Genomic DNA, 22,539 nt, shown 5'->3' with positions numbered 1-22,539 from the left:
TGCATAAGGGAGACAAATTTGCGTTTTACAGTAAGGACATGAATCATCTCCTGTTTAAGTATGTATTGCTTTTAACATCTATGACAGCTTCACGTGCATTGGTGTCTACAAAAAACCCAAGATCACATGTGGCGTGACACGGCAATGGAGCAAAATAATTTGGATTATGTTACAGGTCAGCAGGTACTTTGCTTCAGAGATCCATCTGTCAAGATATTAACAAAATCATGAGAATAGTAGAACTGATACACATAAGCCATGCTCAGCATGCCCCTCATGACATCATGTCTTTCATGACATTGTGAGAAGTGACATCACATGACTATTATTGTCTATAACTTATGCCATAAAAAATAAAAAGAAGCCTACGGCAAGTATACAAAAAAATATATAAATTATATATTAGCAATGAAGCTGATAAAGGAGAGGTGTGGAGACTGCCAAACAGGTAAATGGAGTAGATTCTAAGATCCATGTTGGCCCCTTTAACATGTTTGCATCATCAATTACTACTCGCTGAATGAGGGTTGGTTTTGTACGGGTTCCTTGGGAGGTGTGTAGTGCACAAGACCATCTGCTTAATTTCTCCTTGACTGATACAGATCCAAGGCAATACAGATGCAAACTCCTGAACGTCCCTGAATGACGTCCAAGAAATATCCCAGGGTGAAAAGTCTGACACAAGACTACTGAAAATATCAGTGAAATTGTCAAGTTAGACAGAAACATCACTTCATCGCACTTTTGATTGAATGTCAATGTCTTTTTGGAAGCTCTGGAGTCTCCAGAAACAGCTATATTACCAGCTCCCAGGGGAAGAAGAGCTTCATTGCTACCTCCCTGAGGCTAGAAGGGTGCTGGGTGTTTTGAGGATGAAATGGTGACTTTGTGCTCATGACTGAAAGTAGTTCAGCATAATGCTGCTCTTACGTTATTTTTCCAATCCATGCAGCTCTGTAATATCAGATCAGAATACTGAAAACAGCCTTCTAAAATTGGATATGTATGGGTACATGATCCCATGCCTATACAAAGCTCCCAGTCTTCTGTCGGACAGAAACCACCGGTGGGAGCACAGACCAGCAACGTTTTTACAACAGGTGGTACCACCATTTGTGATTCTTGCCTATCTGTAATAGGCAGTATGTTCTGAACATCAACAGACAAGCTGATGTGGAATATCTGTATTGAGAATACACGCTGTTCAAGCTGTCATGAAAATTGCTTCAGCACCTCACAACGGGTGTGAAGCACTACATTAGCACAATTGCAAAACAAAGCAAATCAAGAATGGTTTGTACAATCTCTCAACTTTGTTGCACGAGCCGTACCACAAGTATCCTGAATATGTTTTAGCAATGTGCTTCTTTACAAGATGATCATTAGTGTACTCACTACATATTCATGTTGGTTTTCAAATGAGTAAATTCAGATTACTATGTTATCCCAGTCAAAGCCTTACTCGTGGGCCCAATACACAAAGACGTTGCTGTGATTCGGTGTGACTTAGGGGGTCATTCTGACCCTGGCGGTAAAAATCGCCAGGGCCGACGACCGCAGGAGCACCGCCAACAGGCTGGCGGTGCTCCCATGGGCATTCTGACCGCGGCGGTACAGCCGCGGTCAGAAACGGAAAACCGGCGGTGCACCGCCGGTTTCCCGCTGCCCTGGGGAATCCTCCATGGCGGCGCAGCTTGCTGCGCCGCCATGGGGATTCCGAGCCCCATACCGCCATCCTGTTCCTGGCGGTTTTGGCCGCCAGGAAGAGAATGGCGGTATGAGGTGTTGTGGGGCCCCTGGGGGCCCCTGCAGTGCCCATGCCAATGGCATGGGCACTGCAGGGGCCCCCGTAAAAGGGCCCCACCATGATTTTCAGTGTCTGCCATGCAGACACTGAAAATCGCGACGGGTGCAACTGCACCCGTCGCACCCCTTCCACTCCGCCGGCTCCATTCGGAGCCGGCATCCTCATGGAAGGGTGTTTCCCGCTGGGCTGGCGGGCGGCCTTCTGGCGGTCGCCCGCCAGCCCAGCAGGAAACCCAGAATAACCGCGGCGGTCTTTTGACCGCGCAGCGGTATTCTGGCGGGCCCCGCCAGGGCGGCGGCTACCGCCGCCGGCCAGGGTCGGAATGAGGCCCTTACTCTTTTATTTCTCCTGGCTTACTTCTGGATGTTTAGAGTAAAATAGCAGCACTAGAACAGAACAACACAGCAAATTCTTCGTGAATTGGACACTCCATGTATCACTGCAGACAAAAATGAACAACCACTAATTATTTGTTTCTGGTTTTTTTTCAAATATTTGCAAATTAAAATCTTGTATGAGCTAAACATTCGGATCTTAGTAACTTACCTGGCCCTCTCGCTTAGTTGATCACTGTTTTTCATTATTATCCAGGTATATTTCACCTGAAAGTTCCAGAATCATCACCTGTTGCATCTGCCATTGGACGAATCAGAGCTGTGGATCCCGACTTTGGGAGGAATGCAGAAATTGAATACACCATTGTACCAGGGGACGGGGGAAACCTGTTCGACATCACTACTGATGAGAGCACGCAGGAAGGAATCATCATCCTGAAAAAGGTAATTTATTTTTCATACTAATGGTTCACAGAACTACTTTGTAAATAACATCATGATGTATGATAAGGTGGAATAATCTTTTATATAATTATTAGGGGTGTGCCCGTTTTGCGTGATTTGTTTTCACATATTTCTGTGAAATCCCACAAAGATTACGCAAAATTACATGGAGTGCAAAACTGACTTATAGCACAATATTTTTTTTGCAAAACCTTCATCTTTGTGTCCACTTTGGACTCAATGGTCATTTTGCATTAAAGAAAACTGCAAAAAAAACAAAAGTGCCATTAAGAACAACCCCTGGTGTTCTGGTTGTTAGTGTTGTTCTCATGCTCCTGCGCCATAATGTTGCCGTGAATGCAGTGCCACACGGAATAATGTAATTATTTTGTGAATTTTGTGTGACATGCACAACACAAAATTCAGGAAATTGCTCGAGATTATGCTGACCACAAAAATTTCACCCCAGTTTAGTAATTTTATTCTGTTCAAATCAGTGCTTTAAATGGGCTGGTACTGTCCGGTACTGAGTACCGGCACTTTTTTATTTTGAGAAGGAGAGTACCAGCACATCTCAAGAAAAACATAATACTTTCAATTGGAGAGTACCGGCACTTCTTAGAAACAAGCAGGTACTCTGATACAGAGTACCGGCACGTTAATTTTTCCATTTCAAGCACTGGTTCAAATGCATAATTTTTCAACATTTTTAGGGTCGAGCCTGCGTCACATGCGCTCGTGAGACGCTTTAGGTATTAGAAAAGGGCTCGGAGCCCCGTCGACATCACGTCAGTGTCTTTCACTGGCAAGTTGGCTTACCTGTTAGAGTGCGCTTCTTATGATTACCTTGTTACTCAGTTAATTGCACTTTTGCCGATAGGTATTATTAGTGTGAACTGTAGCAGCGCGGTCGCAATGTTTTTTTTTTTTAATGCAAGAAAAATCCGGATGCGAGTTTACAACTGTGAACAGCTGTAACTCCGACAAATGCGAGACCCTAGTGCATTACAAATGTTTGTTTCACACTGGCGACGTACACGTGTCTCTTTCTTGAACTTCTTGGCTAACCTCAGAATGTCGATTTTAAATCTTGTTAACGCTCTTCCCCAAACCCAGATTTAGAAGCACGTTATGATGGTTTGATCTTTTAAAATAATTGAAAATTTGCGGAACTTTCTTTTGCATAAAGAGTTTTACTGTAGTTGTGTAGATGGGTATCAATTATTCATCTTTAATTAGGGAAATATGAGGCAAACTGTAGAAGAATGTATTTTAAACATCCCATAAGGAGATGACTCGTTGAAAGCAACATGCTAATTTCATCTCACTTACAGAAGAGGTATTTCAGACCTGCTAAATAAAAAAATATATATTTTACCGTGTGTGCGGAGAGGGCGGGACCATGGAGAGGGTGGGGCTTGTGCAGCAAACTACCTAAGAGGCATATCTGCCCCTCCGGACAACAACCTCCCTTTCCAAAAAAGAGTGTTGTAGGAAAGTACCATCTTGCCTGGCATGTTACCCCCATTTTTCACTGTATATATGTTGTTTTAGTTGTATGTGTCACTGGGACCCTGCTAGTCAGGGCCCCAGTGCTCATAAGTGTGCCTGAATGTGTTACCTGTGTTATGACTAACTGTCTCACTGAGGCTCTGCTAACCAGAACCTCAGTGGTTATGCTCTCTCATTACTTTCAAATTGTCACTAACAGGCTAGTGACCAATTTTACCAATTTACATTGGCTTACTGGAACACCCTTATAATTCCCTAGTATATGGTACTGAGGTACCCAGGGTATTTGGGTTCCAGGAGATCCCTATGGGCTGCAGCATTTCTTTTGCCACCCATAGGGAGCTCTGACAATTCTTACACAGGCCTGCCACTGCAGCCTGAGTGAAATAACGTCCACGTTATTTCACAGCCATTTTACACTGCACTTAAGTAACTTATAAGTCACCTATATGTCTAACCTTTACCTGGTAAAGGTTGGGTGCTAAGTTACTTAGTGTGTGGGCACCCTGGCACTAGCCCAGGTGCCCCCACATTGTTCAGGGCCAATTCCCCGGACTTTGTGAGTGCGGGGACACCATTACACGCGTGCACTACATATAGGTCACTACCTATATGTAGCTTCACAATGGTAACTCCGAATATGGCCATGTAATATGTCTATGATCATGGAATTGCCCCCTCTATGCCATCCTGGCATAGTTGGCACAATCCCATGATCCCAGTGGTCTGTAGCACAGACCCTGGTACTGCCAAACTGCCTTTCCCGGGGTTTCACTGCAGCTGCTGCTGCTGCCAACCCCTCAGACAGGCATCTGCCCTCCTGGGGTCCAGCCAGGCCTGGCCAAGGATGGCAGAACAAAGGACTTCCTCTGAGAGAGGGTGTTACACCCTCTCCCTTTGGAAAATGGTGTGAAGCCAGGGGAGGAGTAGCCTCCCCCATCCTCTGGAAATGCTTTCATGGGCACATTTGGTGCCCATTTCTGCATAAGCCAGTCTACACCGGTTCAGGGACCCCTTAGCCCTGCTCTGGCATGAAATTGGACAAAGGAAAGGGGAGTGACCACTCCCCTGACCTGTACCTCCCCTGGGAGGTGCCCAGAGCTCCTCCAGTGTGCTCCAGACCTCTGCCATCTTGGAAACAGAGGTGCTGCTGGCACACTGGACTGCTCTGAGTGGCCAGTGCCATCAGGTGACATCAGAGACTCCTACTGATAGGCTCCTTCAGGTGTTGCTAGCCTATCCTCTCTCCTAGGTAGCCAAACCCTCTTTTCTGGCTATTTAGGGTCTCTGTCTCTTGGGATTCCTTAGATAACGAACGCAAGAGCTCATCCGAGTTCCTCTGCATCTCTCTCTTCACCTTCTGCCAAGGATTCGACTGCTGACCGCGCTGGAAGCCTGCAAAACTGCAACATAGTAGCAAAGACGACTACTGCAACTCTGTAACGCTGATCCTGTCGCCTTCTCGACTGTTTTCCTGGTGGTGCATGCTGTGGGGGTAGTCTGCCTCCTCTCTGCACTAGAAGCTCCGAAGAAATCTCCCGTGGGTCGACGGAATCGTCCCCCTGCAACCGCAGGCACCAAAGAACTGCATCACTAGTACCTTGGGTCTCCTCTCAGCACGACGAGCGAGGTCCCTTGAATCCAGCAACTCTGTCCAAGTGACTCCCACAGTCCAGTGACTCTTCAGTCCAAGTTTGGTGGAGGTAAGTCCTTGCCTCCCCACGCCAGACTGCATTGCTGGGAACCGCGACTTTTGCAGCTACTCCGGCCTCTGTGCACTTCCGGCGGAAATCCTTTGTGCACAGTCCAGCCTGGGTCCACGGCACTCTAACCTGCATTGCACGACCTCCTAAGTTGTTCTCCGGCGACGTGGGACTCCTTTGTGCGACTTCGGGTGAGCACCGTTTCACGCATCCTTTTAGTGCCTGTTTATGGTACTTCTGCGGGTGCTGCCTGCTGCTGAGAGGGCTCCTTTTCTTGCTCGACGTTCTTTCTGTCCCCTGACGGAATTTGCGACATCCTGGTCCCTCCTGGGCCACAGCACCATCCAAAAACCCTTTCCGCATGATTTGCAGCTAGCAAGGCTTGTTGGCGGTCTTTCGGCGGAAAAACACTTCTGCACAACTCTCCACGGTGTAATGGATCCGTCCTCCAAAGGGGAAGTCTCTAGCCCTTGTCGTTCTTGCAGAAACCTACACTTCTACTGTCCAGTAGCAGCATCTTTGCACCCACAGCTGGCATTTCCTGGGCATCTGCCTATCTCCGACTTGCTTGTGACTTTTGGACTTGGTCCCCTTGTTCCACAGGTACCCTCGACTGGAAATCCATTGTTGTTGTATTGTTGGTTTGTGTCTTTCCTGCAGAATTCCCCTATCACGACTTCTATGTCCTTTGGGGAACTTTAGTGCACTTTGCACTCACTTTTCAGGGTCTTGGGGTGGGCTATTTTTCTAACCCTTACTATTTTCTAATAGTCCCAGCGACCCTCTACAAGGTCACCTAGGTTTGGGGTCCATTCGTGGTTCGCATTCCACTTTTGGAGTATATGGATTGTGTTGCCCCTATCCCTATGTGTCCCCATTGCATCCTATTGTAACTATACATTGTTTGCACTGTTTTCTAATACTATTACTGCATATTTTGGTATTGTGTACATATATCTTGTGTATATTTGCTATCCTCATACTGAGGGTACTCACTGAGATACTTTTGGCATATTGTCATAAAAATAAAGTACCTTTATTTTTAGTATATCTGTGTATTGTGTTTTCTTATGATATTGTGCATATGACACTAAGTGGTACTGTAGGAGCTTCACTCGTCTCCTAGTTCAGCCTAAGCTGCTCTGCTAAGCTACCATTATCTATCAGCCTATGCTGCTAGACACCCTATACACTAATAAGGGATAACTGGGCCTGGTGCAAGGTGCAAGTACCCCTAGGTACTCACTACAAGCCAGTCCAGCCTCCTACAAGTGTTTTCTGAGCTTCAGCTGTCCACAGCCGCCAAACGCTCTGTGCAGTAGTTTCTAGTTTGTCTTCCCAGTCATCGTGTGACTTTAGCTCCTAGCTGGTTGGCCCTGTGAAGGGAGCTAAAACTGTGTGGCAGTCTGGTGTTTACTTAATACAATATGGCATTCATTATTAAAGCTGTTCTGGTTGCTCTCGTCATAAAGAGAGACTTCTCTAAGGTACAATATTACTTTATTCTCCCCGACTACAGTTAATTGTTACTCTTTCTGCATTGTATGCTTGTATGCCTTGAGGAGTGTTTTGTTCAACAATCTACTAACAGTGACGTATCTTTTTAATTACTATTAGTTAACATTTTAAATACACTGAAGAAATTCTTGTATGTAACTCCCAAAACCATGGGTACAGATTACAAAATACAGGTCCATATTTAAGAAAATGTGGTGCATCAGCTATGATGCGTCACTTTTCTTGCCTCCCCCCCCCCCACCAGCACCTAGCAACACCATGGTTGCGCCATATTCATATTACGCACACCATGGCGGTCATTAGCACAAAAGCATCAAAATTGTTGATGCTATTGTGGCACTTTGCTACACTAGCATCAAAAATTTGACACTAGTGCAGCAAAGTGCAAGGGGCCTATAGGTTACTAAAGGAGTGTCATCTTAATGCCTGCTCCGAGCAGGCATTAAAAATGATGCAAAAATGGTGCTGTGAAATCTGTTAAGTTTTACCCTGCCATTTTTGTGGGCCTCCTATCGCAGGAACGCCCCCCTTGCATACGTGAAGTCTGGGGCAGGCATGATGTGATGCAAGGGGCTACAAAGCGGTGCAAAGCATGCATTGCCCCACTTTGTAAATGTGGCACAGCAGAAAAGCTACTTCAGCACCACCTTAGCATCAGAAAAAATGACAAAACGGCAGCACTAAGGTGGTGCTAGGGGAACCTAAATATGCCCCAAATTCTAGCAAGTACAATGTGTGCCTACGTTTGTTGTAAATTTGCAGTTTTAACTATCCACATAATTTCTTTTCCAACCCTTGTGTAGCATATCTACACTGTAGCCTGTACACTTAAATGCATTTTATTGATAAATTTAGGGGGTTTAACTGTCGTCTCACCCCTACATGTTGATACTGCACACCTACAGAATTGGTGTTACTTAAGTGCTTGGATACAAATTTTAGCAGTCCACATGAATACGTTTTTTGCAGGGGCGGTTTCTTGATTAGGGCGGCAGGGCTCCGCCCAAGCTTCAATTTCTGCATCAATGGTTATCTCATGACAAATGTTTAGTGCATTTAAACCTCAAACAGTGGGACCCTCGCTCTGCGCGAGGGTCAGGCAAAACGAGGCACTTTCAAAAGGCACTTGTGCTGCAGCGCATGTGCCACCTGTCGCACGATTTATAGGGCTTACTTGATCTCAGGCCTGGCCTCTGGCAGCTTACAACACTGTAAGGCACTGCCCCTATGACGCACTGAAGCCTCAGTCACAGAAAACAGCCTGGGCGCTTTAATGTAAGCCCTGGGTTTCCATAGCTGGCTGTCAATCAGCGAGGTTGTGTAGCACTGCAGCCCATCATCATAGGGGTGGGGTGGGAACAAGCCTCCATGGCTCCACCTCATTCTGGAGTAGCTGGAAAAATATTGCCGTGCGCACAAGATTAGAAGGGCAAACTTCTCTTTGATCAGATTAGGAAACACATTTCCACAATTTAAAGTGTGGATGAATTGGAAATCAGAATTACAGCACGTTTAGGCTCAGTATTTCCAGCATGCTTTTAGATGCAGTTGATTTTTCTCTCGCAGACAAAGTTTAACCTATTCTGGGATGAAGAAGAGAAGCCAATTTAATATGCCATTTGTTAACCTGAATTACTTTATATCAAGGAAGACACGACCATCCAGCATTGATGTATGTGGACGCAATTACTATTGATGACACACCTCTAAAATATACCTTCTAACTGGATAGACGCACTTGAGTACCAGCAAATTAATAAAAAAATGAATAGAGATTACAAGGGAAATTCACTGGGATCAGGTTACAAAGCCATATTGTGTTTTCCCTTGTCTGGCAAACAGAGTATTTGAGAAACTGGTTCAAATACACGCAAGCAAATGTACTCTGATCAAGGTGGATGGATGGATGGCTGGATCCTCAGGTGAACAGAAGAGTTACAAGCGAGTGTATTTAGCAGGATGAGTAGATGTATTCCTGAATGGATGAATGCTCCATAAGATGGACAAATGAATGGATGATTTTTTAGTGAATTGAAACATAGATGGATGGGTGGGTGGGTGAGTGAATGGGAGAGCCTCTAGAAGGATGGATGATGGCTGGTTGCATGCATACATGAACAGATGAATGATGGAAACATAGATGAATTAATGGGGGATGATTCAGCGAGTGATCCATGGTTTGAACGCTCTTATGTCATCCAGACTCACACACTGCTTTTAATTAATCCCAAATTTTACGCCCCACCACTTTGAAATGTCACCAGCCACCACTGTTTTTTTGATTATTGTCAAGGTTACAACTTTGTAAGTGTGCACATATTTTCTACCGCACACATTTGGGAATGCCCATTTTTAGTTTTGAACACGTAGAATGTGCAATATATATGCTTTCATTGCGAACCTTATGCAAACGAGGATGATGCGTCCTCTTTCACAATTTATGTAAATTATCCGAGCACTATTTAGACTTCTTTTGGGAATTGTTCACGTCTAAGCACAGGAAGAGCTTTATGAAGGAGGTCATGTGAAAAGTGCCCTCCATAGATTTTGTAAGACATTGGGCGGGTTTCTTGATTTTGTGTACTTATGGGTAAATGGGGTGAACATGCATTGCATTACTCAAGCCACTATTCTTGGTTGTTGATTTTATAATGGTTCATTTACTAGTATGCTTATTATAGTCAACAGTGTTACTCAGCTGATATTTAGATGCGATGCTGCTGAACCCCATGAACCTTTTATTATGGTTGTCTTCCCGTTTATTTTATTCTACTTTTTTCTTATCAGTGAGATTCAAAATAAGGATGACAGTGTAACAAAACATAAGCCCCAGCAATCATGCCCTGGTGTCACTAGCCACCGAATGTCTCTTATCTAAACACTATCTATTGCTTAGAGATATTATTAATCACTCTTTTGGGAGAGATCATACACATTGCCCTAGTGTTGGGCAGTTTTCCGCTGGTTCTGATGACTTTTGTACTGGTTCTAGGCAGTGTTTCAGTTGTCTTTTCACCTATGACCAGCGCTAAACCATGTGCTGCAACTAACCACTGCAAAATGCTACCTTGAATCAGTCATTAGAAGTAAATGTGGGTTCAAGACTATTTCGGAATTTCTCAGCTGCAGTGCAGAAGAGTTAGTCATGAATGTAAAATTGCCCAGCTTTGAATAAATGAACGTGATCAGGTCCCTGGCCTCGCTGAAAAACGTCCATCACATATTAAGTACAGTAATCTATTCCATCCAGGCTATGATGAGCACTAGTACAGGCTACTTGAAGAATCTCTGCAAGTCTATCATCAACCAATTAAGAACTATCACTTAATAATACAGATGAAACAACTACCTTCCTCCAGTCTGCTTTAACAGTCCTAACAGCTGCTCATGCACAGTAAATCACACACCAGACATTAGTGGAATTGGGTATTTCACCACTAGCCCTTGGAGCCAGTGTCTGAGTTGATCCCCCTGTCTCGGGCTGTACCCATCTCAATTGCTAATTGGTAAAGTGAGTAAAGGGAGCAGTTTTAGTAGTCCATTAGGAGTAAGTCCAATAACAGTCTCTCTATTGACACGCAATGAATTATTTTTTAAATCTGTACAGTGCTTACCCAGAAGTCTCAAGGTGATCTATTTTGAGCACTAGCAAAACCCTAGTACAACACATTAGCAATGTTATACGAGAAGGCATTACGCCTTCGCCTGTAATGTACCCAGGACTTTGAACTCCATTCTGTCACAAACCTGAAAAAGTCCCTCGCTGATCAAAAAAAGGATATGTAATCTCAATTCTTCAAATAACACTTCATCCGCAAACATTTAGTCTCACCAGATGCTCCATGGAAGCAGCCCTGCGGCCAGCCAGTAGTGGACTAATCTTGCTTAACCCTTTCATATATCCCTCCACTGTTCTCTGTGCCATGATTGGTGGTTTACAGGTAGAACTCTGCTTTAAATGTACACTTATGTAGGTAAGTGCATTCAAACACATATGAGGCAAAAACTGTGAATAATTTTTTAGAACTAGTGACCCAATCCTATGCAGCCTGGTTAAGATCTCTATTCTTAAAGATGACTCCTAAAAAATTATAAATATCTGGCATTGCACTGCGACTTTAAGAAGCATTCTCTGGAGTGCATACAAACACATATGAGGTAAAAATTATGAATCATTTTTGAGGACTAGTGGTCCAATTCTATGCGCACTGGTTAAGATCTTGCTATTCGTTCTTAAAAAATGTAAACTATCTGGCATCACCCTGCAACTTTAAGATGTATTCCTTGGAGCTAATGAATACTGAAATCTCGCACCTTTGACTGTACCTAGAGATACAGAAACTGTTGTAGTTGCTCTGATGGTTGCACCAAATCATAGTGGCAGAATAAGAGATTGTTAGTGTTCTTGGCCATTTTAGCAACACGATTTCCAGATCATTCTATGTTGATGGGACACTATGATCCCCTCCAACCCCCCGTCGCTGACTTGCACCATTCTTTTAAGCCTTAATTTTATGTCATTGATCACAGCATCTTTCTTTCTGGCCTGATAGGGATGGTGGAACTTATTTTCAAAGGTTTTGTCAAAACCCTTCGAGCCACTTGCCATCACTTTTTTTCTTCTTCCTATTGACAACTTCAGTCTGTAGGTCTCCAAGGGATTCTTTGTTCTGTCCTTTCGTGTGCAAAAATCTTTGGGTCCCACAGAGCCATTCAGCTCAAGTAGATGAAAGTGAACCCTAACAATCATCACCCCCATACACCCATCTTCTAAAATTGAAAGATGAAAAAACAACGGATGTATTGCTTGAGAGTGATACGCCTTTGTCTCAGCAGATGGGGTTAGTGTTGAGACCTGAAACGTGAATGAATGGAGTCATTATTTTAACTATTGACTCTTTCATTTACAAGCCCAGAGGTGAGTTATTTTTTGGAGACCAGAATCTGCCACAAAATGGCACATTTTTCATCCTGTGTGAGCTATTGAAATTGTGTCTTTCCAGATCTCAAAACATTCTTGATCTGATGTCTGTTGTGTCTTCGAGATCACGAGGCACTGCTCTTTACACGGGGCCCGAGGAAGCAGCACATTTCTCCTAGTTTGATAGAGTGGCATGTGGAGCACATTATCTGATTTTTTAAAGGACGCATTGCTCAAAGAGCCTTTTTTAAAACTGCCCTGATGTTTCTGAATTCACTCTTTGAACAATTGACTACAGACCTCAAATGATTGTGTGCTGAAGGTGTGTATTTTCACAAATCTACCAAGTTAAGACCTTTCTTCTCAAGGTTCTGATAATGTTTCTCCTTTTTGATATAGTTGTTTTATATCTCTGAGGTACTTGATTTTATTTGGACCCGTGATCCCCTAACACACATTGTAAATTCACATTTCGCAAGACTCGATCTTTCTAAACAGATCTTTTTTCCTAAATGATTTATTTGTATGTCTTTTTACTAAATTGGTTATCCACCCTTTATTTCACACAAAGGTCACTTGTTTGTAATACCCAGCCCCCAACTTTCTTCTTTGATGTTGTATGTTGTGCTTACTTATTTTCCACCTTTTGGCTTTGATATTGATTTCTCAATTTTTACGGTTAGTTGATGCAACTTAAAGGTCCAATTTCAGCATATACTTGATTCCATCTCCAGGGGACGTTAATGGTCTGTAAATATGCACAGACAAATGTTTGCCTGTTTCTCCTAATTATTATGACCACATGGCAGGCTAAGAAGGTCAATTAAGGAAAAATAATGAGCGCATTAAAAATTGCAAATAAGCATTGGACTAAAGCAGTGTTTCATATCATTAACACATTATTAGATCTCAGCCTTCCAGACAGCACAACTGTCTTATTCAAAAGACATCTTGAGGAGTTTAAGAAAGTTGACAGGGTAACTAATTCTTTCAGCCACTTGCCAATGGTTTTGTGGTTTGTAACACATTTTCTTCCTTCCCATTTATGGATTTATTTGCTTTAGGTTCCCCAGCTCCAATACGTCCCTCCCCATGGGAAAGATGAAAGCCGTGTTTAAAGTATTCTTCCACTAGCTCGTTTTCATCAATAAACAGAATTGTAAATCTTGATCTTACAGGGAGTGCAGAATTATTAGGCAAGTTGTATTTTTGAGGATTAATTTTATTATTGAACAACAACCATGTTCTCAATGAACCCAAAAAACTCATTAATATCAAAGCTGAATATTTTTGGAAGTAGTTTTTAGTTTGTTTTTAGTTTTAGCTATGTTAGGGGGATATCTGTGTGTGCAGGTGACTATTACTGTGCATAATTATTAGGCAACTTAACAAAAAAAAATATATACCCATTTCAATTATTTATTATTACCAGTGAAACCAATATAACATCTCAACATTCACAAATATACATTTCTGACATTCAAAAACAAAACAAAAACAAATCAGTGACCAATATAGCCACCTTTCTTTGCAAGGACACTCAAAAGCCTGCCATCCATGGATTCTGTCAGTGTTTTGATCTGTTCACCATCAACATTGCGTGCAGCAGCAACCACAGCCTCCCAGACACTGTTCAGAGAGGTGTACTGTTTTCCCTCCTTGTAAATCTCACATTTGATGATGGACCACAGGTTCTCAATGGGGTTCAGATCAGGTGAACAAGGAGGCCATGTCATTAGATTTCCTTCTTTTATACCCTTTCTTGCCAGCCACGCTGTGGAGTACTTGGACGCGTGTGATGGAGCATTGTCCTGCATGAAAATCATGTTTTTCTTGAAGGATGCAGACTTCTTCCTGTACCACTGCTTGAAGAAGGTGTCTTCCAGGAACTGGCAGTAGGACTGGGAGTTGAGCTTGACTCCATCCTCAACCCGAAAAGGCCCGACAAGCTCATCTTTGATGATACCAGCCCAAACCAGTACTCCACCTCCACCTTGCTGGCGTCTGAGTCGGACTGGAGCTCTCTGCCCTTTACCAATCCAGCCACGGGCCCATCCATCTGGCCCATCAAGACTCACTCTCATTTCATCAGTCCATAAAACCTTAGAAAAATCAGTCTTGAGATATTTCTTGGCCCAGTCTTGACGTTTCAGCTTGTGTGTCTTGTTCAGTGGTGGTCGTCTTTCAGCCTTTCTTACCTTGGCCATGTCTCTGAGTATTGCACACCTTGTGCTTTTGGGCACTCCAGTGATGTTGCAGCTCTGAAATATGGCCAAACTGGTGGCAAGTGGCATCTTGGCAGCTGCACGCTTGACTTTTCTCAGTTCATGGGCAGTTATTTTGCGCCTTGGTTTTTCCACACGCTTCTTGCGACCCTGTTGACTATTTTGAATGAAACGCTTGATTGTTCGATGATCACGCTTCAGAAGCTTTGCAATTTTAAGAGTGCTGCATCCCTCTGCAAGATATCTCACTATTTTTGACTTTTCTGAGCCTGTCAAGTCCTTCTTTTGACCCATTTTGCCAAAGGAAAGGAAGTTGCCTAATAATTATGCACACCTGATATAGGGTGTTGATGTCATTAGATCACACCCCTTCTCATTACAGAGATGCACATCACCTAATATGCTTAATTGGTAGTAGGCTTTCGAGCCTATACAGCTTGGAGTAAGACAACATGCATAAAGAGGATGATGTGGTCAAAATACTCATTTGCCTAATAATTCTGCACTCCCTGTATGTGTCACGTTTGCTCGGCATTAAAAGACCGAGGTCAAATGTAAAGCTGTGTCTTCGAGGGAACCTGGGGCCAGATGTAGGAAGGCTTTTGCGCCTCGCAAATGGGGAAAAACGCTGTTTGCGAGGCGCAAAAGCCCTTACGCGATGCAGAAACACATTTTGCGAGTCGGTACCGACTCGCAAAATGTGTTTCAGACTCGCAAATAGGAAGGGGTGTTCCTTTCCTATTTGCAAGTCGCACCCCGATGTAGAGTTGATTTGTGACCGCGAAAGCGGTCGCAAATCAACTCGCAGTTTCCATCCACTTGAAGTGGATGGTAACTAATTTGCAAACGGGTAGGGGTGCCCATGGGACCCCTTCCCCTTTGTGAATGCTCAGAAAAATATTTTTTCAGAGCAGGCAGTGGTCCTATGGACCACTGCCTACTCTGAAAAAAAACGAAACAAAAAGGTTTCGGTATTTTTTCTATTTGCAGCTTGTTTTCCTTTAAGGAAAACGGGCTGCAAAGAGAAAAAAAGCAGTCACGGACATGGTGGTCTGCTGTCTCCAGCAGGCCACCATCCCCGTGAGAGCCTAGACTCGCTATGGGGTCGCAAACTGCGACCCACCTCATAAATATTTATGAGGTGGGTCTTTGCGACCCCATAGCGAGTCACAGAAGGTGTCTGCATAACATTTTGCGAGGTGCAAATTGCGAGTCGCTGGGACTCACAATTTGCACCTCGCAAAATGTTTTCTACCTACATCTGGCCCCTGGTGTTTATTCTGGTTTGCTGACTTCAAAGTAGAGGGAGAGTGATTGGGTTTTATTTGTCTTCCTTCTATGGCCAACCACCGCATAAAAGCCCACAGATAGATTACAACAGTTCAGAGCTCTTGTGAGCTTGACCTAAAAAGAGGCAGAGTTGACCTTGCTGCTGGCTTTACAACTATGGAAAACAGAACTCTGGCATCGCCAGCGCCAAACATGTTTGATGCGGAAGGTTTGGGGCAGCGCGTGGGGGGGAATAAACATTAATTTAGTTTTTGAAAAAAACAACCACTTACCTTTCCTCACCGCTGCACCACTCCTCTTCTCCATTGTAGGCTGCAGGCACAGGCTCCCAGTCTGCCCTGCAGCCAATCCTGCTGCTACGCAGAGGAGCATCAATATTGGTTGGGAGCGCTCAGCCAGGGGGCCCCAGGCAGACTGGGAGCCTGTGCAGGCTCTCTCCAGCCTGGCAACTGTATTGTTAAGCTGAAGAGAGCCTACTGCGTGTCTCGGGCTGGCCAAACATACATGCACTCAGTGCTCATCACCCTGTGGCTCTCCCTTTCACCAGAAAACGTCAATAAACCCTGTTTATTATCGTATTCTTGTAAAGGTTTTGCAGCTGCTGTTGCTGGTTGGGGGGGTTGACGGCGCTCCACCCTAACAGAGGAGCCGCCGGTGCTACCTCTTGTTCTGCTGTTCTGTCACCCTTATCTGCTGTGCTCCCAGTTTTGGCAGCTTGCTCGGATCGTGAATTGTCAGCGGCTCCTGACATCCTTTAGTTCAAAGATGGCATGGGCAGCTACCCAGTTCGCCCATGTATAGGGCCGGTCCTGCCTCTGTGGTTCTCTGCCCCCTCTCACCCTCCTACTTTCCCTACTCCTCTGTTTCGTCCATGTTTCTCTCCCCTCGGTCTGTTGCTTTAACTCTTCCGCTATCTGTTTTTTACAGATTTTTTTTTTTTTTTTTAATAAAGTGTTACTATGCTTCTATCTTTATTGTTTTTGCCCTCCTCGGTTCTCTGCATTAAAAGTATCTCGCTCCAGTCAAGTGTTCAGCGGCCTAGTGGCAAGGATAGAGCATGGAGTCACCCTGGTTAAAACTTGCCTATTCCCCGCTTTTAAATATAATGATAGAAAAACTGCCCTGGCAGTTAAGATGATCGCGTGCATTGTCTGCTGCTGAAATCTCTTATATAAGCTCACTGCAGGGCCGACTCCGCCTTCCATGCTGCCATAGCCATTAGACTCCGTACAAGGACGGCAACATTTGCACAAAGGTAATTCCAATGATTGCTGGACCCTTTTGCGTGTTCTAACTAGACGGCCATTTTCTTAAAATTTATAGCAGCCGTGTCATGCGGAGCACCTGCTTATGGTGCACCACTAAACATCCAGCGGTTCTTATCTGCTACAAAGCCACATTCCAGACAGACCTAAAGACGAGCAATTCTCTGGCATCCTGACTCCGTTGTCACCCCACCTCTAATTTTATTTATTTGCAATTTCTCTGAACCTTGCTTTTTAGTACACAAGTGTTTTGGAGAAAAAATGACTGCACTCTGACCCCAGCATGCTTGATAGCACGACAGGAGAACGGAAGCAATCAAATGTCATTCGCCTGGTTGGTGTGTGAGGTGGAGGAGGGGGGAGGTGTGGCTATCAGTCACTGCAACATTGGTAAACTGCGATTTGGCACCCACCAGCAAGTGCAAACGAATGAGACATATGTCTTTTTTACACCTTTTCGTCTGTGCACGCCATTTTTGCACTAATCCGGCGCACTGTACCGCCTTAACCTTCTGTAATTTGACACCTGATTTATCCCACTACAAAGGAACAAAACGATGCCATCGCTGTGTAAAAACAAGCGATGGCAAACCCAGTAGGTCTTGCTTATGCGAGATCTATTTCTTTTGTCAGTGTTTCTTAGCCAAAAGCGGGCCGATGCGCGGTGAATCTCCCCGACTGAACCACTAGTGCACAGAGAGCGCGTCCCTCATTCATTGTATTGTTTGGATTTCTACAGCCCTATTTCCATGAGGGACCTCTGTCGGTTTATTCTGGGCACATTTTAAATCTGTTATGCAGAGGGAATTATTTTAGCTCGTTTTAATGTTTTTTAGTTAAATGGTATCTAATGTAGTAAACACTTGCCTGCACGTTAATTTTTTAGGAAGTGGGTCTTTCTCCTTCAAACGCACATTTTTGGAATGCAGGAGGACGGAGTTAGAGGGCTAGCATATACAGTATGTGCACAATTTCGACATAAAAAGTGGCCGATGTGCAGACGCGCCAAAAAGCAAGCCAGTTTGCCCCCATCTGGACCTGGACGGCACCAGGCAGGGCCAGCTTTTGGGCGGTGCGAGAGGTGTGACCGCACCGGGCGCTGACCTCCGGGGGGCTCTGTGTTTAGCAATAACTTCGGAAACTTGTGCTTCAAAAGCACCTGCTGAAAAGTTCCTTGTGCGTTTAGCCTTCACGAAACAATTAAAATGTCAAGATACCTCTTGTGATTATTGTTCCTGCTAGACAGAGAGATGGGAATTTTTCCTAGTGGCAACTTTGACTCAACATAAAGTAGCATAGAGGGTTAATATGCCTGTTGCAAAAAACGTAACTATGGGACATATTTAAGAAAAGTTGTGCTGCACACAGTGCAGTGTCACTTTTCTTGCACCCCTTAGCTCTAGCTTTAAAATACCGTGCACCATAGCGGTAGTTAGGGGACTAGCTTCAGAATTTTTGCTTTACAGGATAAGCATAAACATTTTTGATGCTAATCTTGCAAAGCACCCAGAGGCGGGAAACATCCTGAACAACTAGGTCGAAACCACTACTTGCCTGAAGCACTACTGCTAAACAACTAAAAAGTCTCTACAACTAAGTACTGAACAACTACTGTCTAAACAACAATTGTACCTGAAAAACAATTGCCTGAACAACTAATTTTAAGGTAAGGTTTTCTTTTTGGTTTTTATGGTTTATTAGTTGTTTAGAATATATATATATATATTAGTTGTTCAGGCAATTGTTATTCAGGCACAATTGTTGTTTAGACAGTAGTTGTTCAGTACTTAGTTGTAGAGACTTTTTAGTTGTTTAGCAGTAGTGGTTTAGGCTATAGTTGTTTACGGCCTAGTTGTTCTGTCACATATTCCCCAGAGGCCCATTGTAACCGATGGAACAGGCGTTAAAAGAGCCGGAAATAAATGATATAAGGAAATCTGTCAGATTTCTTTGTGCCATTTTTTTGTCCCTCCCTAACGGGGGAATGCCACCTTTGCATACTTTATACCTGGCCCAGGCATAATTTAGCGCAAAGGGACGCAAAGTCGCGCAATGCATGCATTGCACCACTTTGTAAATATGGCACAGCGTTTTTAGCCTTCTAACGCCACATGAGCATTAAAAAATGACTCTAGAATGGCGCTAGGGGCTCCTAAATATGCCCCTATATTTTAAGTGGCTAGCTGAGTGGATTAGTAAAGCCAGCCTTTACACGTGATTTAAAACACATGAATGTATGTGACAGGGAAAAGATGGAGAGATGAGGGGTACATTTGCTGACTGGTAGTGATTGAAACTGAGGAGGAGGTCATGGGGTGGGGGGCACCACAATAAACTGTCGCACAGGGTGCCAGCAGTCCTAAATCCGGCCCTGGCACCAATGGCCTGGGATGCTGCTCTATGAACAATATGAGGTAAGGAAATTTACTACTCCAGACAGGAGCTAATCAGCTGGCATCCTACAAGGGGGAAAGAGATTTGTAAAATATTTAATCCTGACCATGTTTTAAACTTTAAATGCACTACATGCCACTGGGTCTCTGCAATAGCTTACAGTTACATTTACGACAAGAAGGGAACTCAGAAGGGTAAGGGGAGCCCTCTGAAAGGGAAGTTTACATGTACGCTATTAAATGCTCGCTTCCTGACTAAACACAATTTGGAGATTCACGATTTGATTGAACTCCACAATCTTGATTATCTGTCACCAAGTCCTGGAGTAAGGAGGACTCTGGCCCTAACCTAGCTGCAGCTGTACCAGAGGCTTACTTAATAACCACTCTTGATCGTCCCTCAGCTAGAGGAGGGGGCACGGCTATTATTATTTAAAGATTCTTTCACCTAAAGTTTGCAGGCTGTCAACGTTGAGTCTGCAGATATTTTTGAGAGGGCAATTCAATCTGAAAGATAATCGGCCACTGATTCTCACTGGCTTTTTAGTGTTCCTGGGTCCCGAATTAAATATATCGAGGAATGGAATTCTATTTTCGAACCTTTTAGCACCATATCACTATAAAATATATTTGGTGATTTCAATCTCAACGAAGGCAAAGGTACTGCCACTTATCTTGATTTTATGAACAACTTTGGTTTTTCCCAGGTAGTTGAGGGCCCTACTCATATTGCCGGACGCACCATTGATGGGATCTTTGCAAACCATCCATTGGTAAAAGCTGTGAACATTTAGCTGCTCAGCTGGTCAGAGAACACCTCATAGAGTAGAAAGATCAGCTACCCAATGGCCAATTACTTATAGAAGCTGGAAAAAAAGTATCACACTTCTAGTTCTCAGCTGCATTAGAGGAAACCGAAGTGAGAAAGTATAGTTCCTCTAATCCAACTTCAAAAGAGTTTAACACCTGGGTATTGGAAGCAATTGAAAACATAGCCCCTTTAAGGTCGAAGAAGAGCAGTCGGGCCAGGGCATCAGAACCTTGGTTCTCCGAAGAGTTAAAAGTTCTTAGAAAAATATGTCATAGGCAGGAACGAAAATTGAGGCTGACCCTAACAGATGAGAACAAGAGTAAGCATAGAGCATTAATTGTCACATATCAATAAGCGATCATGGGGGCTCAATCAATCTACTATACGAATAAAAGATGCTTGGCAAACAATAGGCCAAATGAGCTATTCAAGGTGGTTAAGCAATTGCCACAGCCCTCAGCACAGCAATCACTTAAAAATTGTTAATACTTTTGCAATAAGGTAGCTGGATGTTTTGAGGAGAAAATTGTAAAAATATATCTTGGTTTTAACGTACAGGAGGATGAGATGGATTATGTAGTAGAGAATTTCACTGGTGGGGAGCTTTCTAGAACTCTGTCCACCTTGCCTCTAATGTCTCAGTCAGAGATTAGGAAATTACTGATGGAGCTGTCATCTTGTTCTCCAGAGGACCCCTGCCCACCCCGCCCAAATTCTCCAGCTGACCCCAGATATAGTATGTGCCTTCTTAGAAAAGGGTTTTAATTAAATAATCAGGAAAGCAGTGTTTCCCCAGAGCTTGAAAGAGGATGTTCTAATGCCTCTAAAAAGAAACACAGTGGCGCTTCTGACGATATGACAAATCTGAAGCCTATCTCACTGCTCCCTGCACCAGCCAAAATACGAGAGAAGTACATGAACCTGATTTTGAGGGACTTTATTTCCGCTGAGGATCTTCTGGACCCATCACAAAATGGGTTCCGCAGTGGGAATAGTTCCAAATCTGCTCTGGTGGTGCCAAAGGATTTCATCCGATGTCAAGTAGACTAGGGTGGTTCAGCCATACTGGTGATGTTGGATTTATCAACACCATTCACACAGTATCCCATTCATGACTGGAACATAGATTGCGCCAGGCGGAGGTTAGGGATAAGGCCTTGGCTTTAATGAGTTCTCTCCTTTTGGGCAGAAATCAGATTGTTAACTGTGACATTTAGAGAACTGCCTCATTTCAGCTCCCATGCGGGCTACCACAAGGGACCTCACTTAGTCCCACACTGTTTAATCTTTATGTTGCCCCTTGCCTCTTTGATTCCTTCAGCTGGCTTCCAGGTTTTGTCATATGCAGATGACACCCAGATACTGATATCTATGTCTGAGAATCTGCAACTGTAGCAGATAGGTTCAAACAGTGTATGAGAAACATTGGGATCTGGATGAAGGACAGTTGCCTGAAATTAAATGCAGAAAAAAGGAGGCCTTTGTATTTGGAGCTCAAGAATCAGTGTGGCCAGATAAATGGTGGCCAGAGATGTGTGGCCCCAATTCCACACCCACTGAATTGACAAAACATCTAGGAGTGATATTTGATAATACTCGTTCCTTTGACAGACAAGTTAACAAGACTACTGGTTCCTGTTTTCATATACTCAAGATCTTCAAAAATGTCCTGCCTTCATTCCTTTGGAACTAAGAACGACAGTAGTTCTGGCGCTGATCACTTCTTGCCGTGGCTACTGCAACTCATTGTCTTAAACATAAAAAAATAATCAGAAAACTGCAGATGATTCAGAACATGGCGGCTTGGTTGGTACTCAACCTACTCCTCTGTTAAAGTGGATTTGTGCTCCCTTCACTGGTTTCAGATGTGGAAGTGTATCAACTTCAAAGTCCTTTGCATAGTTTTTAAGGGTTCTATATCCCTGAGATCATCCTTTCAGTTCTACTATCCGGGTAGACATTTGAGGTGCTCTGGCCATAAAAAGTCACTGTTCCTACGTTTTGAAGGGCCAGATGGGGAGGCCGCTCTATATCGGAAGCGACAACCAAACCCTGGAATACATTACCAGACAATATAGCAGGCTTAGATTCCGACATTGCATTCCGTAAACAACTTAAGGCTTGAAACTTCTCTCACTCATAATGGCCCTTACACGGACTCACCATCTTTTTGCTTCTTCCGTAGGTAGTGTTTTAACGCCTAAGAAATGGCAAATACAAAATGTAAATACGAACATTGCAACAGGGCTGAAGTAAAGAAAAAAAGATCAATGACACAGCCAGTGTTGACCACGTCATAGTTCTCATATTTTTTA

General features: G+C 43.8%; 1 protein-coding gene across 5 annotated transcripts in view; it reads left to right on the top strand.

Moving 5' to 3' along the window:
• The window catches only part of CDH12 (cadherin 12), a 2,251,017-nt gene that overhangs the window by 2,063,250 nt on the left and 165,228 nt on the right, over positions 1–22,539 (top strand). For all 5 annotated transcript variants that reach the window (XM_069219514.1, XM_069219517.1, XM_069219515.1 and 2 more), the window contains one exon: positions 2,399–2,586. In XM_069219514.1, the coding sequence (XP_069075615.1) occupies positions 2,399–2,586 (188 nt within the window). The remainder of the gene's footprint in view (positions 1–2,398; positions 2,587–22,539) is intronic.

The sequence above is a fragment of the Pleurodeles waltl genome, chromosome 2_2 (assembly GCF_031143425.1).
Source record: "Pleurodeles waltl isolate 20211129_DDA chromosome 2_2, aPleWal1.hap1.20221129, whole genome shotgun sequence".
In the NCBI taxonomy this organism is placed as follows: Eukaryota; Metazoa; Chordata; class Amphibia; order Caudata; family Salamandridae; genus Pleurodeles; species Pleurodeles waltl.
The sequence above is the reverse complement of the archived record's forward strand: the minus strand, read 5'-3'. Positions and strand labels throughout refer to the sequence as shown.